The sequence below is a fragment of the Triturus cristatus genome, chromosome 7 (assembly GCF_964204655.1).
Source record: "Triturus cristatus chromosome 7, aTriCri1.1, whole genome shotgun sequence".
Lineage (NCBI taxonomy): Eukaryota > Metazoa > Chordata > Amphibia > Caudata > Salamandridae > Triturus > Triturus cristatus.
The window spans coordinates 944,451,510-944,473,711 of NC_140590.1; the positions used below are offsets into that span (position 1 = coordinate 944,451,510).

The following is a 22,202-nucleotide window of genomic DNA, read 5'->3' on the forward strand; positions in this document are numbered from 1 at the left end:
GATATAAGGTGTACACTAGAACTAGTGACATCATACATCAGACCAACTTCTCACATTGGTGAGCAGCGGTGGGATCTGAGCTTGCTGTTGTAATACCATTGTAATCTTGAGATACTAAATTGAAAGATCACACAGATATTGTTTAGGTACATATAACATAGATTATAAATACTTAAGTCCTACTGGACTTAGTTGTTGTAGGTTGAAGGGCCTAGCACACCCTGACTACAACTACTAGAGAGGTTTAGTAGATACAACTAGTGTAGTTAGGTGCACACACCACACCCTCACTAGAATCATGTCCCTGAATGGAGATCACACTGATACTCCCTCTGGAGAGGAGAATCCTAGACAGATTCCCTCTAGATATGATGCATTCACTTTCCAGGAGATGAGACAACTGTGTACCTCCAGGAGATTAAAACAGGGTTCCAACCCTACCCTTAGACAGCTAGTGGAGCTTCTGGAAGCCTATGATGCTGAAAGAGCTGCCAAGTATGGTGCCATAGCTGTAGATAAGGGCCTCCCCTCCACAGAAGAGACCCCTGACTTAACTGATACAGATGAGTTAGAAGAGACCTCAGAGGAAGAGGGAGGTAGCAAGACCCCAGTCAGAAGACTTAGTCAGGCTAACTTAAGCTTGCATGGGAGCTTGCATGGGAGCTTCCCTTACAGGCCCCCAAGTAATCTTAAAAAGAGAGATAGGAGGGGTAGATCTCCCTCAGGGGACTCTCTCCACTCCTATCACTCAAGAAGCTCCAATGCTTCATCCCACAGGGGGATGACTTCCCCCCAGAGGAGAGAGCATGAGGCCAGAATGAAGGAAGCTAAACTGAGGATTGAAAGGGAAGAAATTGCCCTTGCCAAAGAGAAGCTTGCTCTGGCCAGAGAGCAAAAATTGTGTGGGTCAGAACCCACTGGTGGCAGCAACATTCCTAGAGATAGGGATAGGTCTTATGACCATATAAACCTAAGCAAGATAGCCCCCCCATATCAGAATGGGGATGACATCCACAAGTGGACGACTGCTTTGGAGAGGGCCTGCAAAGTACAGCAGGTACCCCAGAGTCAGTGGGCAGCTATCTTGTGGCTCTCCTTTTCTGACAAAGGTAGAGACAAGCTCCTCACAGTCAGTGATGAGGATGCTAACAATTAGAAAGTCCTGAAGAGTGCTCTGATAGATGGGTTTGGCTTAACCACTGAGCAATATAGGTTGTTGTTCAGAGACACCCAGAAGACACAGACACGGTACTGGTCTGATTTTGTGGATTGTGCCACTAAGGCTTTGGAGGGTTGGTTAACTGGCAGCAAGGTGCAGGACTATAAAGGATTGTACAACTTGATTATGAGGGAGCAGATCCTTAGTAATTGTCAGAACCAGCTTCTCCATCAACACCTGGTAGACTCAGATTTTACCTCTCCCCAAGAATTGGGAAAGAGGGCAGATAAATGGGTCAGGACCAGGATTAGGCCTAAAAATCAGGGTGGTGACCAAAAGAAAGATACCACCAAGCCTCAAGAGAAGGGTGGGGATACAACAAAAGAGAAATCTTCCTCAGGGCCCCAAAACTCCACACAGGGTGGTGGGTCCCAAGCTCCCTCCTCTACCACAGTTAAAAAGCCTTACTGCCATGAATGTAAAATTCCTGGGCCTTGGAAAACTGACAGCAGTTGCCCAAAGGCTAAAAACAAAACTGTTCCTCCAATTACTCCTGTCACACCACCTATTACTGTCAGCAGTAATCCCCCAGGTGGTGGGAGTGCCCCCAAAAATTTGGTTGGGTTTTCTTGGGGAACAAAGGGGGACCCTGGCTTAGCCAATTCCCCTACAGCAGCTACTCTTGTCTGTGATGGTGGCATGGGGTTTGCCAACTTCACTGCCTGTCCCAACACTTTGGGTAGGTACAGACAGGAGCCCTACATCAATGGTAGAAAAGCTGAGGCCTACAGAGACACTGGAGCTAGCATCACTATGGTGGCCCATAGGCTAGTTCCCTCTGAGCAGCTTTTGCCTGGTTTCTCATACCAGGTAACTAACATTGATGGCAAACAGAACAGTCATCCCATGGCAGAGGTATGTCTCAGCTGGGGAGGTGTCACTGGCCCTAAGAGGGTGGCAGTGTCCCCAACCTTGCCTGTAGAGTGCTTACTGGGGAATGACTTAGAACTCTCAGCTTGGGCTGGAGTTGAACAAGACACCCATTCTAAAATGGTAGGCCTTTCACAAAAGGGTAGTGGGGTTGTGCCAGCCACAACCCCTGTCCAAGTAGATTTCCTCCCTGAAAAGGTTGGAAGGGCAGTGGTAGCCACAGCCCAGGCAAAGACAGACTTCCCTGTAGAGATTGGCAGAGCTGTGACAGTCACAGCTCAATCCCAAACTGAGTGCCTCCCTGAAAAGGTTGGCAGGACTGTAATGGTCTCAGTCCATACTCAGACTGACATAGGTGTAGTGAAGCCTGAAACTATGGATCACTCTACACAGACAGAGAGTAGTGGGGAGGAAGAAAAGTCTCCCTCTCCCCAGACATTAGGAAAAGGTCAGCGTCCTCAGGGATCTGACCTCACCCCTTGTGAAAGAACTGCCCCAGAGGTAGCCAGGCCTAGCCTGGCAGAGCCTCTGATGTCAGTGGACCCTTCCAAGGTGGGACCCAGTCTGGTGCAGGTAGCCTGCCTCTCTCTACCCTGCCTCAGACAGCCCAGGGCTGCAGAGGTCAGGGAGGCCAGTGGACCCCAAGAGGGCCCCTGTCCACAAGAACGCCCCCATCAAAAGAATGAGGATTGCCTGGCTAGCAGCCCTAGCCAGGTGATGGTTAAACACATTCCTGAGGGATCTCCTTTACAGGTAGTTAGGGACCTCCCCCGGAGGAATTCTGTTGGGCACAGGCAAACATGGGACCTTGGGGCCCCAAACCTGACCTGTCCCTCCAGTAAGCCCACAAAAGGGACCCAGCCTCCAGCTTTAGGTAGCCAGAGGCTGACCCTGAGAGCACAGTGCAACTCAGTTAAAGAAAGAAAGGCATCCATGGTGGAGGATGATTGGAGGAAGCTGAGGACTCACTTTGAGGACACTCACTTCAGTACTCCATCTCAACACCAGCCTTTTACTTTGCAAAGACACACCAAAGGTAGAGATTCCCTATGGTGGAGACCCTATGATACCTTTAGGGTGAGGGATTGCTTAGTGGACCATGAGACAGGGGGTAACCGTGCCAGTGCTGGTTCTTCCTTATATGGCCACTTAGGCAATATAGGCTTACCTGGTTAAGGACAGCCTTATCTCCCTTCGTTTGGGGGGGGGGGTTGTGTAGGAAGGTGGATATCTGACTATGTTTACCCCCAACTTTTCGCCTGGTGTCTAGCTGGTTTTTCGACTTAGTTGGCCTGCGATCCTGCCGTTCAGGGTCTCAGGCTGTCTGCTCTCCCTTTAAAATGGACTCCATGTACCCTAGGTACATACCCAATTGGTAAGGATCACCTTATTGGACCCTGTACAGTGTACCCTAGGTACCCAGGGCATAGGTGTACCCTAGGCCTCCCAGGGGCTGCAGCATGTATTATGCCACCCCTGGTCTGGTCTTCCAATCAGACACAACTGGCTGATCACTCAGCTGGGGCAAGGTCATGTAATCACCCCTTGCTTAGATATAGTATACCTATATCTATCCTCAATATAGACACATGTGTACCTATCAGCCACTCCTATGGCAGGCCTTAACAATCCTGGAGGCAGAGTGCTTGGTAACATGTGAGATGGTGCTCTAGCATGAGCTGAGCCTGTCTGCAGCTTTCGGAACCATGTCCTTATAGCTGTTCTATGATATAGCCTACCATATACTCTTAAAGTACCTTATAATCTTAAACGGTTATGGTAACTATGGTTTGGCTTTATCAAAACATGTTGTGTAAGGTGTCTAACACTTTGGAATAATAACCCCATACCATTTCTGGTAGTGAGGATATTATTCCTCCCTTCTAGAGGGAGAGACATGTTAAAATCCTACTTTGCTGTTTAACTCTCACCAAAGCCTCAGCATCACAAAATGGATGCTGCTGCCACAGACACGAGTCTGACCTCCTGCTGCTGGGAGCCCTCCCAGCCAGGGAGGCCTGGACAATAGGTTTCCTGCTTGGGGAGGTGCTAGCACCTCCCCAGACAGACTTTAGTGTATTGGGGCAGGGAGGGCTGAAAGGAATGACACATGCCTGGGGCACACAAGGTGCTCCATGCATAGTCCAGTTCAAACCGGTGCTGGGGCACTCCAGCCCCAGCTCTGGCGCGAAACTGGACAAAGGAAAGGGGGTGTAGCCACTTCCCTTCCTGGTCCCACCCATAGGAGGGACCTTGCAGGTAGCCCAGCCCACTAGACCAGTATATTAGTAGCTAGTTGGGCCCTGCTAAATTAGATTATCCTGAACCTGCAACTTGAACAGAAACTCTGGACCTTCGACATTCGACGAAAGAAGAAGACTGAAGAATCTCCCTTGTGGCCAAGGAGTGGCTACCCTGTGCAAACAGGCACCATCAAGAGACTTACCCTTTGCTTTGCTGAAGTTCTACGAGGGACCAACTGCAGAGCCTGACCAGAGCCTTGACTTCCAGACTTCTCCGACCCTGATCCACATCCACAGCCGAGCTGAGATCCTTGGAGGCGACAAGAGACGTGGGACCGGCTACCTGGGAAAAGTGGTGAGTATCTTCCAGCGCAGCTTCTGAGGCACCCTCGAGGTTGTGCACCGGGGATTGAGAAGCCCCAACCCCAAGCACCATCTGCACCGAAGATCAGCCCCCCACACTCCACGAGTCCTGCGTGGGGCCCTTCTGCATTTTCCTGCTTGCCACGTCTGTCCGGTTACTTGCCCGTTGGCTAGTAACCTTTGTGACGACACACCTTTTAACTTTCCACCGCTGGTTTGGCTCCTCCAGACTGGCCCCTGTTCCTCTGTAAAAGAGAAGCACCCCAGACCTTCCTGGTCTGCACCAGAAGCAAGTCCTCCATTCTGCGTGGGTTCCGCTTGCCAAGGCTTGGTGAGTCCTACTTCAACTTCGATGCCGCCGACAGCAAGAGCCTTCGTGGGACAGCTCGCCTCCTGGTCCTGGTTGTCCTCGACGTCTCCTTGTACCCGTGGCTGCTGCGACAAGCTTCACCCCTTCACCTGCATCTTCACGACATCGCCTGGTTCCTTCCTGGTTCCATGTGGTCACTGGCTAGTGACCCAGACTTTGTCCCTTCTGCTTGCAGGTATCCTTCCTTCTTGATCCCAGCCTTGGGATCCACCGGACACTCTTCACTGACCGCCTGTCAGCATCTTTCCATCAGGCATCCATAGGAGTCGACGACGAAACCCGACGCAAGTTCACACCTATGCACCCGCAGCCCGTGGGCTAGGTAACTTGGGTACTCCAGTGCTCATTAGGGTATTGACTATCCTAGTGTCTAAGTTTCAAGTCTCAACTTCCTAGCTACTTCCGTAGTGTCCTCAATCTTATTATTTCCAAACTGTACTATTTCTATCGATTATACGCATTACGCGTTAGTGTTTCCACTCTGCACCTGAATCCCGTGGGCCTCCCACTTCCTAACCTTGGGTAGTATAGTGTAGCCCCAGCGATTCCCTAGGCCTAGCCCTATCCTATTTCCGTGACATTGGTCCTTATACCACTTACGTAGTATATGGTTTGCGTGGCCCCTAGGGCCTAACTGTATTACTTACCTGTGTGACTTAATGTATGCTTAAATAAGACTGTGTTGTACTTACCTCGAATCTCATAAAGAGTGCTGAGGGTTTGACTAGAATAAATACACTTTATTTTATATATATATCTGTTGTGGTGTCCTTTCATTTGGTATTCAAGGGGTTACAAATGGTATAACAGCTGGCTTCACATGCCATACAGAGTTTAGCCTAAGACTGCTCTTGTCCATGCTACCACTAGGATAGCTGGTCTATAAGGTTGACTTTGCAACCAATCACCATAAGGGTTGTTTGGACTGATATAAGGTGTACACTAGAACTAGTGACATCATACATCAGGCCAACTTCTCACAGCAGGAACAAAGGCAACACAAACTGCGGCGTAATAGGGGCAGTAACGAAGGCAACACAAACTAGGGCAGGAGGGGGTGGTTACAAAGGCAACACAAACTACAGCAGGACGGGGGCAGGAGCAAAGGCAACACAAACTATGGCGGGAGGGGGAGGTGGCAGTAAAGTCAACACAAACTACGGCAGGAGGTGGGCAGGAGCAAAGTCAACACTAACCACGGTGGCAGGTGGTGGGAAGAAAGGCAACAAAAACTACGACGGGAGGGGGGCGGGAAAAAAGGCAACATGAACTACACCAGGAGGGGGGTGGTACAAAGGCATCACAATCGACTGTGGGAGAGGGGTGTGAGCAAAGTCAACACAAAGTACGGTGGGAGGAGTGCGGGAAGAAAGCAACACAAACTGGGGGGAGGGGGCGAGAACAAAGGCAGCACAGACAGACAGTGCTCGGATATAGCAGCAGAGCTCAGAAGACGAACAGGAAAGTTACCAAGCAAGCCAAGGCAAAAGAAAAAGTAATGCGCAGGCACTATATATGGCCACACAAACAAAACATTTGGCCCATGTAGAAAGGATCCATGTAGCAGTGGCAGTCCGCAGGGCGGGAATAAAACAGCCACAAGGTGGGACAAATGTACTCTATTCACAAATGAAAATTATGGAATTTGTAAAGGCAGACCACGCAACCAATGAAAAGTGGTAGTCGCATGGTGGATGTGTTAAAACCCCACAGATGGTTTACAGCATGCCTCTAGGCTCGGCCTAAAAACTGTTGCACATGCCCACGCCCACACTTTCATGCTGTGATCTTTCTACCATTTGCAATTCTTATATCTAAAGTATAATTTTTCCATTCCAGAGGGCATGCTAATGCTCCATTCCATAGCGCTGTTTTCTGTGTGGACTATAACTTTTACATCCACAAAGATATTTTGTATATTTTTAAGTTGAAAATCTTGAACAAGCACTATTACACGCAGAAGGAATTGCACTGTACTTTGGAGTTCACAAACAGCTTAGATACACATTTACTGCGTTGCATCATTTATATAGCATTTACTGCTCTTATGTGGAGAGTTGAGGTGCTTGCCATCATTTATCACATGAGTCTGTTGGAATGGGTGAATATGATGTCAATAATGCTCCGTTGGCGGCATCCCCGGTGGTTTTAAGCCTCGCTGACCCACTGGCTTTCAGCCCTCCCCCACTTTTTCACATCATCCTACCGTGGTCGGCACCCTTTATCCGGTAACCTAGTCCTGACGATGATCTTAATCTGCATGGATCGAAACGTCGTCGACATCCCAGCGCAACTTGTGGCACCCACAGTTGTTTCACGTGTCACCTGCGCCGTCCACCTAGAGTGTCACAAGCACTTGTGTGCACATAGTTCGCCGGGTTACTTATGTATGTATTTATTGCTTACAGTGCTTTAATAACTGTTCCCCCTTTTGTTCGTACCCCCTTAAGTTCATGTTCTCTACTATAATTGTTCAATATATGATGCCTTTGGCACATTTAACTAAATTATGAGTCTCCCTACCTTCTTTTCTTGCAATGTTTTATACATGCTTACTTACTAGTCTTGAAAATAATACCAGTTGAGATATTGTTGTTCATATACAATGCTGTTGCAGGCAGGATACGCTCTCCTGCTACGCTTTTTTTTTTCTCCATAGCACGGCCCTCCCCGCTGATACAGATTTGCAGCGCCGAACGCGGCTGCACACTTTTGTTTTCTCTATTTCTTCACTTTTTTTTGTTTACTAGCGCCCCATGCTGTGTTTTCTGGTTAATGGCTGCCGCGCACCTTTCTATAGACGAGCCGCATCTAAAGAAAGGTGTGCAGCCGCTATTAAAGTGAAACCGCGGCATGGGGCACTTTTGCAAAAAAAAAGGATTTGTTTGTCAACTTGACAAATAGATGCTTTTTTTGTAAAAGCGCCCCATACCACTTTTTTGCTTTAATGGCGGCCATGCCCCTTCCTTAAGATGAGCCACATCTAAAGAAAGGATCGCAGCTGCCATTAAAGTGAAAGAATGGCATGGGGCAATTTTACAAAAAAAAAGCATTTGCAATGCAATAGGACTGCTCAATAATCACGTATTCTAGTTGCAATTTTTACAAATGTGTGTGAAGAAGGAACACAACTGTCAAAATATTGACAAGCAAAAGTAAAAGAAAATGCAGTGGTTACAGGTGAGGGAGTGTTTTGCGTGTTTGGGGTGGTGAATTAGGAAATGCGTGGAAGTAGATTAAGGAAAGAGAGAAAATTTAAGGGTGCTGAAGAAGAAAGACATGAGGTGTAACATATGGATGGAGGAAATGTTGAGGAATAAAGGGAAGCAGATATCTAACATTGAGTGAATATAATGTGTGTGATTGAGACACCCTGAAGAAACCTCCCACAGGCCTCAGTAATGTTTTTATTCACAGCCTCATAATTAAAACTTTTTAATATTAATTATGTGCAACAAAGTCATTCACAAAGCCAATAGTCCTGGCTGGTTTCAGGTGTACGTCAGTTGCTGAGCTCTATATATGGATGCAGGGTTGTCATTTGCTCAAATGGCGCCCTGGTCAAAATGAAATATGGCGCCCATTATATTCCTCTCTCCCCTCACATTTAACTTCAGCCTTTTCTAAGCGGTGTCAGTGGCATGACAAAACTTGAGGGGGGCCCCTGCAAAGTACATGGAGGGGTCCCCCACGCTCTGTACCGAGTCAGGAGCTCTCAGGTCCACCTGATCACAGTGCTGGAGGGGACCCCTGGAACTATGGGCACCTCCGCTCTGCGGGGGCTGCGGGGGCTATTGCCACTGAGCAGTGTACATAACACTACCTTTATCAAAAGATCCCCAGCAGGGAATGTACTGAGCCAAGACTGGGTAAGCATGGCAGCATTGTTGGTTATATAAAGTCTATGCCCTGCCACCCTCAACGCCTTGTCTTCGTTTTGCTACTGCAGTCGATCTTAATATGAATCCCAAAAAAAATTCTGTGAACATATGTGTGATGCAAAGAACGTATCACTGAGTTTCAATGTCGACTACAATTTTTGTTTCCTAAAACACCGATTTGTTGACCTACAACACACCATCACCATTGGCATTCCACATGTGGCGCATGGAATAACTGTTGCCTGTGAATTTTACCCACTATTACAATACGTAAAGGATGGCTTATCCATGTTACTCAGAGCTTTGCCTACAGAGACCTCTTACATATTTGTCAGACGTCACGCTGAGGTATTGACCAGAAATGGGGCCTTTTAAAGGTCTTTTGCAGAGGTTCGAAATTACCTAACTTGCATTTGCACAAATGTAGATCCGGTCTCACTCTTATCCAGGTTTGAGCAGTTACTAACATGTTGAACCGTGTGCATGCTTAAACGTGCTTTTTACAGTGCACCTCTGAATTTCCTCAGCTGTAAAACTACGCCTACTAATATTTTGTGTGTTGCACATATTTCATGGTCCAGATGAGAAAAAGTCCTATAGTTTACAAATGAGCATGGGTGCATGCCGACACTGTGTTTGTAATGATGAAAGAAATGAGGAAAGGTAATTAAGATAACAATGTCTTAACTGACTGCAGTAATGTACCACTGTGTTGCATCAAATATGTAAAAACCCCAATAAAATCTGTTTGAAAAAAAAGGTGCATGTCGGCACTGTTCATAAATCTACCCGGAAGCAAGTTGCAAGCAAATATACCTCAGTGTATCAGGCTGCTCCAACTTTTAACAGTGAAGCAACTTTGCGTTCCTAGTAAAATAATTTCCAGCTTCAAAATGCGTTCTTCATTGTACAGCCAATCAGCTAATGCGCGTGACGTGAACCGCTCTACAATGGAATGGAGGGCACCTTGCATGGATAACATGGGCCATGTCAGTGGAGGCTGTCAGGACAGCGCTGTCCGCGATAAATGTTTACGATATTAACATCTTTAAAATGATGCCTCCTTCAAATATAGGTTGTTTGTTCCATTTCCACAGTAATCGCTGTAGCACTGGGTAGGGTCTAAAGAGGTGCTGTTGATACACATATAAAACCTGGAGCAGACTAGCAAAGCCCGACATCACCACGGCCACCAGGGAAAGCAACATCACTCAACAACTAGGCCCCACAATGCACTGCGTGCACGTGAAGTCTTACTTCATGTAGTCCACAACCTCTCCCCGCCATGGAAAGGTGTTTGTTCTTCACGTATTCTTGAGTAATGCCCAGGTTTACTGTTACTGTACACCACGGCAAGCAACTTACCTTTCTTGGACTGAGTGATTCCGGTCCACGGTTTGATGCAGCTGAGCCCCATTATCGGGAGAGACTTCAGGAGACCGTGAAGAGAAGTCACTGTGGTGACGACAAACTGTTATTTCCATGTCCCTGGTTCTCTCCGGTCTTTTCTAATACACATCTGGAAGCATCTGAGCTTTCATGGAGATACACCCAAGGTTTGTTGAAAAAAGTCAGCCGTGCCCCCGACGCAACAGAAACTCATATTCAAACGCCTGCCAGATTTGAGCAGCAGTCTTTAGCAAACCACCTCATTCGCTGCGGTCTCTGTTGCCTTCCAACAAGTCAACATTCTGGGTTGGGTGGGCGCTGACCGCCGAGAGGACGAGGGACTCTGTCTGCGTCCAAGGACAGGCTTCCCCTCTTCTGCAGCAGTCTCTGCTGCATGCCAATATTTCATTAAAAGCAATTTACCTAATGTGACTTTTTCATTAGCAAATGCAAAAAGGAAGCCAAACTTCTGCCGCGAAAAAGGGTTAATGCCATTACTGTGAATTATGTTGACTTTCAGTTTTCAGTCTCGGCGGTAGCTGGACGCGCTGTGGAGAAATGGCCGGGGCGTTCGCGCGGTATTGATTAAATTCATCAGCGCTAAAATGGCAATAGAGCGCTTTTCAAATGAAACAAACCCCTGCCTCCTGAGCTTACTTTTAATTGGCTGTGGTTTCAAAGGGGGCCGAATTTCTATATTTTAAGTTGATGCCTTTGCTGATGACATCCTGGGCCCTATACACATGTCTAACACAACATACAGAGCACAACCTGTGGTGATGCTTGTAGACAAAGGGGAGACCCTCTCATAAATGAAACTTCATACTGCAATAATTTATAGCGAAACAAGTTAATTTAATTCGCATTTTAAAATGCAACTTCTGGGCAAGGAAAATTCAAAAACAACCTAATTCATTCCAAGATATCCTTATTATTCTGAGCCTGCCTCGTGATGTTATTCGAGTTGATGAAATACATAAATTTGACATTAGTCAATAGCAACTGCAGCCTGGCCTGAGATTTGTTTGACTGAAGCAGATGCTGAAATATTTCCACAAGTGTCTGAGGTGACGTCCTGATTACTTTCCGGTGATCTCCATTACTCCAAGTGTCCGTCTTCCTCGTTACAGTCTTTGTGTATGGGGTGAGGACTTCTCTCCTGCACAAGGGCTTGAATGAGGAAGAAGCCAAGGGTGGTGATAATGCTCTGGGGGCTGTCACAGCACAAGCCAAACTAGCAGGGCTTTTCAGAAGTACTTGTGGCACACATTTTATTAGTATCAGTCAAAACACATTACTGATGCGAAAGTGACACACTACCTGCCTCAAAAAGAGTAGATGTGGTTAGATGGACTACCTTGGAATTGGGCACGTGACCAACATTTTAGATGGTATTATTTGAACACAGCCTTTATATAATGAGATCAATATGGACATATTGTTTCCAAGGTTAGTGTTTGTTAGTATTTACTCATTATTTAAATCTTCGCTACGGGACTTGAGACATTCCAAAATTGTGTTCAAAAGCTGCAAACGCCATCTCAGAGAGCTGTGAGCTGTTTTTAGACCGCCTTGCATCAAAAGCTGCCTTAAAAGTTTTATGTTACTATTATATTACTGGCATTACATTCCAAAACTGACAAAATGCGCCCCTGATTAGATGAAGATTATTAATAAGAAATCTTATGAATTATCATGTGTAAAATTGGGTTATTGGTTGAGAGGAGTGGAAGCCCCACTCAGGCAACAACCACAATCCTTGTCAGGGTGAACCACAATAGTCACTAAATTAACCTCTATTAACCCTTTCGATGCGCATGACGGAGCGGTTCGGTCGCGCTGTGCGGATGACGGAACTGCTCCGTCACGGCCCCGCCCGCGCAACGAACCTTCAGCACGGCGCGGTAATCCGCGCCGCGCTGAAGGGGTTAAACCTGTATTTAACAGTGAGAGGATGTGGCATAATGGTCAGAGTTGCTGACTTTGGAGCTTGGGAACCAGGTCCGAGTTTCGGCGTTTGCTCAATATCCTGTGATTCTTGGCAAATCACTTAATCTCCCCGTGCCTAACAACAATAAATGCGTCCCTATGTAACTGGTGCTCATGTAAAGCACTCCAATATCAGCTGTCAGACAGAATACCAAGGAAACAAATATAGTGTGGACAGAATATCTTGGTAAATATATTGAGAGAAAAAATATCAAGAAGGTAAGTGCAATGAGGTAAGTATAGATTTAATTTTCTTAACCCCACATCTACGTATCTTGCAGATATATGTATCGTCAAGGTACATATGTGGAGTAGAACAATACCCTTTCAGGTCTAGAGTGGTACATACATTATGGAAAAAAGAAGCAGAGAACTCTGGGTAGTTCCCAAGTTTAGGTGGACAGCAGCTCCTGTATAGAGCACCTACAACACCAGCGACACTCTGAATCTGCTCACCTCAAATGTCTGTTTTTCTAGCAAGGTTTCTAAGCATAGGATTAACACCGTGCCATCGATGCCAAGCTAGAAAGGGACCCAGTCCTATGAACCTTTAGGGCCTACCTTAGGGGTAGCTTCTAAGTATTATAAAGGGAGGTTTTGGCCTGGGAAAATGTTTATTCTGCTAGGTCAAAGGCAGTTTTAAACTGCACTAAAGGTTGTATTGGCAGGCCTGAGACATGTTTTAAAAAAGGCTTCTTTAGTGCGTGGTACAATGAGTGCTGCTTCCCACTAGTAGCATTTAATTTTCAGGGCCTGGGTACATGTATTACCATGTACTAGGGACCCACAATTTAACTAGATCTACCAATCAGGCCAATTTTACCATGTTTTAGGGAGAGAACACAATCACTTTGTCACTGATTAGCTGGGGAAAAGGACACAAAGTCCTAAAACCCAACAAAACCAGTTCAGCAAAGGAAGGCAGAGGGGGGCAAAAATCTAGGGTGACCCTACTGAAAGGGCCAGGTCCAACAACTTGGTACTTTAAGACACAAAGACGACAGACCAGAGCTATCGAGAACATACAAGGAGCTAAATGTTTAATATTTGTAGTTATGTTTAAAACATGGACAGCATTTGCCACTATTACCAGTATGATAAATTGTATCTGTACAGCAACAATAAATATAAAGGTTTATATCATAAAGTTTCGGGCTGGACTGTTCCCATGAGGAACAGGGTCAAGACTGATTTGCATATGGTTCGGTCTGAACTGGAGTGGCGAACTGAGCTAAAGCACGATGATGGATTTAACCCAGATCTGTGACTGGGGTGAGTGTCTGAAAAGTTTCAGTGCTCCGTCCATCACCTCCTTGTGTTTGCTTTGTTCGCTTTAAGTTGGCAGGGTATACCCAGACGGGGGTCCCTTGCTCACTTTGCCTCTGGATTCAAGCTAGCCTGGCTGATGAGGGGTGTTGCCCAGAAACCGGTCCCAGGATGCTTGTTTCTAGTTCAGGAAAGACCTGGCATGGCAGTTTGGGCTGGACTGTTCCCATGAGGCACAGGGTCAAGACCGATTTGCATATAGCTGGGTCCGAACGGAGGTGGCGAAGTGAGCTAAAGAACGGTGATGGATTCAATCCAGATCTGTGAATGGGGGTGAGTGTCTAAAAAGTTTCAGCGCTCCGTCCATCATCTCCTTTTGTTTGCTTTGATTCTTGAAGTAGACCTTAGTTTGAGCTTATTGGACAGAAGGTCACAGCAGTCAAGACACAGTTTGGAATCGGAATTTAACAGGATAAAAGGTAATCTGAGGACACACAATACAAACATTAATCCTCCAAAGAGAATTGAGAAAAACATCCAGGGGACAGAAGCAAAGATACTTGAAAAATAGTTATGAAGTAATGAATGCAGAGATGATGCTATGTACATACTATGTGGCCAAGAAGAGTAACAACAGTGTATCTGCACTGTGGTGCAGATACTTAAGCAATTTGTGTCAATGCTGTTTATTGTATAATGATCTGAGTGAATGTGTAGTGGTTAGTGTGAGATTCTAGGTCCATGCATTTGGCCTATCTTCTATCCCAAAAGATTATACAGTGAAGAGGTGGAACAAAGACACCATGAGGTGGATGCTATCTTCTCTCATGTTCCAAGTGAAAGCCAGAATGTCCTGTATACGATAACTTGGTTAGTGATTGACACTTACCAATGTGATGGATGTGGACCAAACAGACCAAGAGTCATGTTCTTTATCTCTACCATTCCTCTTTCTCCTATTCATTGGTGTCCCCTGGACCTTGACGTTTCTTGGATTAGTTGTTGAGAAAGTAAGTGTGGGAGTGCTAGATCCACATAACTTCTGCAAGCCCAACAAGGGCAGAATACAGGTTAGTGCATGTGGTCCCCTGACACTTTCACATCCAGTGCATTGCATTTTGGAAATCTGTTACTAGAGCAACTTTTTTTTAAGTTGTGTTACTCGGAAGCAGAGGTCTTCAAACTGCGGGGCGCCCCCCCGGGGATGGGGGGGGGGGTGGGATGGGTTCCCAGGGAGGCGCAAATGCCTCTGCAAACACATGTAAATGAAGATGGCCTGGAAGTGTGGCATGTATTTGCAGCATTTCCAGGCTGTTTTCATGTACTCAGTGCCCTTGAAGTCAAAACTGTGATTGAAGTGCCTTGGGGTCAGAGGTCACTGAGTGTGCTGGCAGGGTTAAAGAGGTTGCTAAAAACAAAATCGTTGTTTTGTGTATTCACAGTAAGTTAAGTGCATTATTGCTTTATGTGGGTATTAAACTGGTACTTATGAAGGGAAAAATGCCAGGACAGTGTTAAAAAGTGTAAAAATGGCAAAATAATCAATTAATGCTATCACAAAATGTTCAGCATTATTTAGCATGATTTGCCTTTGCTTGTTGCAAAATGTTGTTAACCCTGCTGCATAATTTGGCCTTCTCCTGCCACATAATTCCAGTGGCCCTGTTTACAGTGCTGGGAAGTCCCAGCCTGTGGCAGAAAGCACTGTAAATATGTAAGTCCTTATTTTAAAATAGTATTTCACATAGTCTAAGCTAGGCTGCTGCAAATTGATGCAGTGTTTGAGATAAAACAAGTTTTTACAAAATATAGTTGTTTGTAAAACGTAAACTGACTGTATCTAATGCAGACATTTTTATGTCTCCATTATTCCAGAACTCAGCTGATAACCCCCCAACATTACACCTCAAACAGAATAAATATTTGCCACCATGAAGCTTTAAGCAGAACTACTGGAAATATTCAGAAGGAGAGGACCACATTCTGCGGCAGGGTTGAATAAATTATGCAGCAAGAAAAGATAAATTATGCGCACAAGGAAGCACATTTTGTGGTTAGCATTACTTCATTATTTTGACATTTTAACTCATGGTTATGCTGTTAGGGGCAATATTTCACCTCATTAGTACCAGTTTAAAACCAAAATACAGCAATAAGCAGCTACAAGATTACCAGTCAATCTTTGCAAAAGGCCTTCCACTGCTGTTGAACACTTTGTCACGTTTTAAGTAACTTTTGTTCCATTTGAGCTGGAATACATTTTTGGGGGCTAAATTCTTCAGATTATGCAGCAGATGATGGATTATGTAGCAAATGCGGTAAACTCATAATTATGTGGAAAACACTGCTGCTGCAGAAACTTAAAATTCATGTGACACTGGCTTTAAGTGACTCAATCAGTTAAGGCTGGTAAGAAGGCTGCTTTCTTCTTTAACCTTCTGCACTACCACCACACCCTTCACTTTCCTGCAGAGGCACCTTAAAGTCAGCATTAACTGTTAAGGGACAGTTTTTATTGTGATAGCTAAATCCACGGGGAGGAAGGTAGAAGGCCAGTTGGGTTGAATTCAGATGCAGAGCCCTAATCCTCTCGAGGATGGGGCCTCAGAGTAATGGTCCAGGAGAAAGAGCAAAGGAGCGATATTCATGGATGTTGTCAAATAGATGGCCCAGAATAGGGAGCACTGTATGGGGACTAATGTTTATGTTTACAAATGGCCAGAGACAGCTTCTTCGGAGAAATACCCCAAAGAAGGGGACAATATAAGTGGCCTTTCCTTTTTAGGTCTCGGCTAGCGAAGGCTGCGCTTGCGCAGTCTCGCTCGCGAGATTTAATGAGTTTGAGAAGAGGGGCTTGCACCCGCCCCTCTTCTCTCCTGTTCTCCATTGGCTGGCCTCTTAAATGCTGGCCAGCCACTGGAGAAGAGGTCCAGTCACTCCGATTATGCCCCGTCCTTTTCGGATCGGGGGGCGTGGTTTTACCGAGAAGTCTCAATCGTGCCGGCCGTCCCCTTTTTCACCCCTTTTGCAGCTGATGGGCGTGTTTTTTTTTTTTGGTTTTCCCTGTTTGGAAGGTCATTTTGTGTTGGTTGCTGTGAGGCGAAGCATTCCTGGAGCTGTGTGGTAAGTGATCTTTTTTTGGGTGGGTTGGTTGGTAAAGGCATCCTTTATGTTTGGGAACTAACTGTTTGACCTTTGTTTTGTTACAGGTTTCCAGCAGTGTGGGTCGTTCCGGTGCAGCGGCTGCAGGGAGCGCTTTCCTCGGTAAGTATGGTGGTGTTTGCGTATGTGTTGTAAGTAACTGTTTTTTTTTTATGTTTCCTTACAGGTCTTCAGTAGTGTGGGTCGTTCCGGTGCAGCGGCTGCAGGGAGCGCTTTAGTCGGTAAGTATGGCGGGGTTTGCGGGCCTTCGATAATGTATATTGTAGCTTTTGTTAGTAACTGTGTATTTTTTATGTTTCCTTACAGGTCTTCAGCAGTGTGGGTCGTTCCGGTGCAGCGGCTGCAGGGAGCGCTTTAGTCGGTAAGTATGGCGGGGTTTGCGGGCCTTCGATAATGTATATTGTAGCTTTTGTTAGTAACTGTGTATTTTTTATGTTTCCTTACAGGTCTTCAGCAGTGTGGGTCGTTCCGGTGCAGCGGCTGCAGGGAGCGCTTTCCTCGGTAAGTATGGTGGTGTTTGCGTATGTGTTGTAAGTAACTGGTTTTTTTTTTTGTTTCCTTACAGGTCTTCAGTAGTGTGGGTCGTTCCGGTGCAGCGGCTGCAGGGAGCGCTTTAGTCGGTAAGTATGGCGGGGTTTGCGGGGCTTCGATAATGTATATTGTAGCTTTTGTTAGTAACTGTGTATTTTTTATGTTTCCTTACAGGTCTTCAGCAGTGTGGGTCGTTCCGGTGCAGCGGCTGCAGGGAGCGCTTTCCTCGGTAAGTATGGTGGGGTTTGCGGGGCTTCGGTAATGTATATTGTATGTGAGGAAGTAACTGTTTTTTTTTAATGTTTCCTTACAGGTCTTCAGCAGTGTGGGTCGTTCCGGTGCAGCGGCTGCAGGGAGCGCTTTCCTCGGTAAGTATGGTGGGGTTTGCGGGGCTTCGTTAATGTATATTGTATGTGAGGAAGTAACTGGTTTTTTTTTTATGTTTCCTTACAGGTCTTCAGCAGTGTGGGTCGTTCCGGTGCAGCGGCTGCAGGGAGCGCTTTCCTCGGTAAGTATGGTGGGGTTTGCGGGGCTTCGTTAATGTATATTGTATGTGAGGAAGTAACTGTGTTTTTTTTTATGTTTCCTTACAGGTCTTCAGCAGTGTGGGGCGTACCGGTGCAGCGGCTGCAGGGAGCGCTTTCCTCGGGAAGTATGGTGGGGTTTGCGGGGCTTCGATAATTTATATTGTAGCTTTTGTTAGTAACTGTGTATTTTTTATGTTTCCTTACAGGTCTTCAGCAGTGTGGGGCGTACCGGTGCAGCGGCTGCAGGGAGCGCTTTAGTCGGTAAGTATGGTGGGGTTTGCGGGGCTTCGGTAATGTATATTGTATATGATGAAGTAACTGTGTTTTTTTTATGTTTCCTTACAGGTCTTCAGCAGTGTGGGTCGTTCCGGTGCAGCGGCTGCAGGGAGCGCTTTCCTCGGTAAGTATGGTGGGGTTTGCGGGGCTTCGTTAATGTATATTGTATGTGAGGAAGTAACTGTTTTTTTTTTTATGTTTCCTTACAGGTCTTCAGCAGTGTGGGTCGTTCCGGTGCAGCGGCTGCAGGGAGCGCTTTCCTCGGTAAGTATGGTGGGGTTTGCGGGGCTTCGTTAATGTATATTGTATGTGAGGAAGTAACTGTGTTTTTTTTTATGTTTCCTTACAGGTCTTCAGCAGTGTGGGGCGTACCTGTGCAGCGGCTGCAGGGAGCGCTTTCCTCGGTAAGTATGGTGGGGTTTGCGGGGCTTCGTTAATGTATATTGTATGTGAGGAAGTAACTGTGTTTTTTTTTATGTTTCCTTACAGGTCTTCAGCAGTGTGGGGCGTACCGGTGCAGCGGCTGCAGGGAGCGCTTTAAGTGGTAAGTATAGTGGGGGTTGCGGGAGTTAGCTAAGGCATATTGTATGTATTTTAAGTAATAATTTTTTTATGTGTGTATTTACAGGGCTTCAGCGGTGTGGGTCGTGGCGTTGCAGTGGTGTATCTTGGGCGATTAGGTAAGAGTACGCCATTTTTTATTTATTTATTTTATTTCTAAATTTTTGGGGGGTACTGTTAGACGTTTTAAGTTTAGTTAGCTTTGTTTGTTATGGATTTGTTGTATAGCAATAGGCTTTTTTGTCGTCGGAAGTGTTGTGTATTTTTACTGGGGTTGGGCCAGGGTTTGTTGTGAATCTGCGGATGTTGAATTTTTCTTGTTTTCACGATGCAACGCTCGGCGGAAGACAGCTAGAAACAGGTAAGTGAATTTGTATTTTACGTTTAAAGTTGGACTTTGAGAATTAGTGGGAGGTAAATGTGTGGGTCGTTCCGGTGCAGCGGCTGCAGGGAGCGCTTTCCTCGGTAAGTATGGTGGGGTTAGCGGGACTTAGGTGATGTATATTGTATGTGTGGTAAGTAACTTTTTTTTTTTCTGTTTTCTTACAGGTCTTCAGCAGTGTGTGTTGTACCGGTGCAGCGGCTGCAGGGAGCGCTTTAGTTGGTAAGTATGGTGGGGGTTGCGGGACTTAGGTAAGGCATATTATAGTTTTTGAAGTAATTCTGTTTTGTTTTCTGTTTATTTACAGGGCTTCAGCGGTGTGGGTCGTGGCGTCGCAGCGGTGTATCTTCGGCGATTAGGTAAGAGTACGCCATTTTTTTTCATTTCATTTCTCGATTTTTGGGGGGTACTGTTAGACGTTTTAACTTTAGGTAGTTTTGTTTGTTATGGATTTGTTGTCTAGCAAGAGGGTTTTTGGGCGTAGGAAGTGTTGTGTATTTTGACTGGGGTTGGCCCAGGGTTTGTTGTGAATCTGCGGATGTTGAATTTTCATTGTTTTCACGATGCAACGGTCGGCGGAAGAGAGCTAGAAACAGGTAAGTGCATTTGTATTTTACGTTTAAAGTTGGACTTTGAGAGTTAGTGGGAGGTACATAGATTATGTTATGTTTGATATCTAATTCTTTGTTATGTGTCTGTTTTTGTAGGGTCGTGCCGGTGCTGCGGCGTAACTTCAACGAATAGGTAAAAGTATGCCATTTTACATCACTTCATTAACTTATTGGTGTAGTGTTAGACGTTTTATCTTTATGTCGTTTTCTTTCTTATGGATTTCGTAGTATAGCAATAGGGTTTTTGGCGTCGCAAGTCTGGGGTCGTTTTCGTGGGGTTGGGCCAGGGTTTGTTGTGAATCTGCGGATGTTTACTGTTCATTGTTTTCCCGATGCTACGGTAGGCGGAAGACAGCTAGAAACAGGTAAGTGCATTTTTTCTTATACGTTTAAAGTTAGACTAGGTGAGTTGTTGGTAGGTAAATTTTATGTCTATGCGTAATATTTCATTCTTTGTTATGTGTCCAGTTTTGAAAGGTCGGTCCGGTGCAGCGGCGTCACTTCGGCTATTAGGTAAGAGTACACCATTTTTCAGCATTTAATGCAATTATTTTTGATTGTACTGTTAGACTTTTTATTTTTAGGTTGCTTGGGTTGTTATGGGGTTTGTAGTAGAACAAAAGGCTTTTGGGTGCTCAAAAGTGTGTGTTTTGAGTGGGGTTGGGGCAGGCTTTGTTGCGAATCTGCAGATGTTGACTGTTCATTGTTTTCACTGCGCGACGGCCGGTGGAAGGAAGCGACAAACAGGTAAGTGTATATAGTTTATACGTTAAAAGTTGCACTTGGAGAGCAATTCGGAGGGGAATAAAATATGTTTGTGATTTTTTTAAAGTGTTTGTTATGTCTCTGTTTTAGGAGGTTCGTACCGGTGCAGCGGCTGCAGGGAGCGCTTTAGTCGGTAAGTATGGTGGGGGTTGCGGGAGTTAGGTAAGGCATATTGTATGTTTTTGAAGTAATTCTGTTTTGTTTTCTGTTTATTTACAGGGCTTCAGCGGTGTGGGTCGTGGCGTCGCAGCGGTGTATCTTCGGCGATTAGGTAAGAGTACGCCATTTTTTTTCATTGCATTTCTCGCTTTTTGGGGGGTACTGTTAGACGTTTTAACTTTAGGTAGTTTTGTTTGTTATGGATTTGTTGTATAGCAATAGGCTTTTTTTGTCGTCGGGAGAGTTGTGTATTTTGACTGGGGTTGGCCCAGGGTTTGTTGTGAATCTGCGGATGTTGAATGTTCATTGTTTTCACGATGCAACGGTCGGCGGAAGAGAGCTAGAAACAGGTAAGTGCATTTGTATTTTACGTTTAAAGTTGGACTTTGAGAGTTAGTGGGAGGTACATAGATTATGTTATGTTTGGTATATAATTCTCGGTTATGTGTCTGTTTTGGTAGAGTCTTCCCGGTGCAGCGGCGTAACTTCGGCTATTAGGTAAGAGTAGGCAATTTTACATCGTTTTATTAAATTAGTTTTTGGGGTACTGTTAGATGATTTATCTTCATGTCGTTTTCTTTGTTATGGATAAAGTAGTATAGCAATAGGGGTTTTTGGCGTGGCAAGTGTGGGGTCGTTTTCGTGGGGTTGGGCCAGGGTTTGTTGTGAATCTGCGGATGTTGACTATTCATTGTTTTCCCGATGCTACGGTAGGCGGAAGACAGCTAGAAACAGGTAAGAGAAAGTTTTAATATACGTTTAGAGATAGCCTTTGAGAGTTAGTGGGAGGTAAATAGGAAATGTTATGATTTATATCTCAATCTTTGTTATGTGTCTGTTTTTGTAGGGTCGTTCCGGTGCAGCGGCGTAACTTCAACGAATAGGTAAAAGTATGCCATTTTACATGACTTCATTAACTTATTGGTGTAGTGTTAGACACTTTATCTTTTTGTTGTTTTCTTTGTTATGGATTTCGTAGTATAGCAATAGGGTTTTTGGCGTCGCAAGTGTGGGGTCGTTTTCGTGGGGTTGGGCCAGGGTTTGTTGTGAATCTGCGGATGTTTACTGTTCATTGTTTTCCCGATGCTACGGTAGGCGGAAGACAGCTAGAAACAGGTAAGTGCATTTTTTCTTATACGTTTAAAGTTAGACTTGGTGAGTTGTTGGTAGGTAGATTTTATATGTCTATGCGTAATATTTCATTCTTTGTTATGTGTCCAGTTTTGAAAGGTCGGTCCGGTGCAGCGGCGTCACTTCGGCTATTAGGTAAGAGTACACCATTTTTCAGCATTTAATGCAATTATTTTTGATTGTACTGTTAGACTTTTTATTTTTAGGTTGCTTGGGTTGTTATGGGGTTTGTAGTAGAACAAAAGGCTTTTGGGTGCTCAAAAGTGTGTGTTTTGAGTGGGGTTGGGGCAGGCTTTGTTGCGAATCTGCAGATGTTGACTGTTCATTGTTTTCACTGCGCGACGGCCGGTGGAAGGAAGCGACAAACAGGTAAGTGTATATAGTTTATACGTTAAAAGTTGCACTTGGAGAGTAATTCGGAGGGGAATAAAATATGTTTGTGATTTTTTTAAAGTGTTTGTTATGTCTCTGTTTTAGGAGGTTCGTACCGGTGCAGCGGCTGCAGGG

At 45.4% G+C, this 22,202-nt stretch overlaps 1 protein-coding gene across 1 annotated transcript in view; it reads right to left on the reverse strand.

Annotated features, from left to right (window-relative positions):
- The window catches only part of LOC146810891 (rho GTPase-activating protein 24-like), a 220,790-nt gene extending 210,161 nt beyond the window's left edge, over positions 1-10,629 (reverse strand). Inside the window, exon 1 of the mRNA XM_085614458.1 lies at positions 10,312-10,629. Coding sequence (XP_085470584.1) covers positions 10,312-10,363 — 52 coding nt within the window. The 5' untranslated portion in view covers positions 10,364-10,629. The remainder of the gene's footprint in view (positions 1-10,311) is intronic.
- Between the last annotated feature and the right edge of the window lie 11,573 nt (positions 10,630-22,202).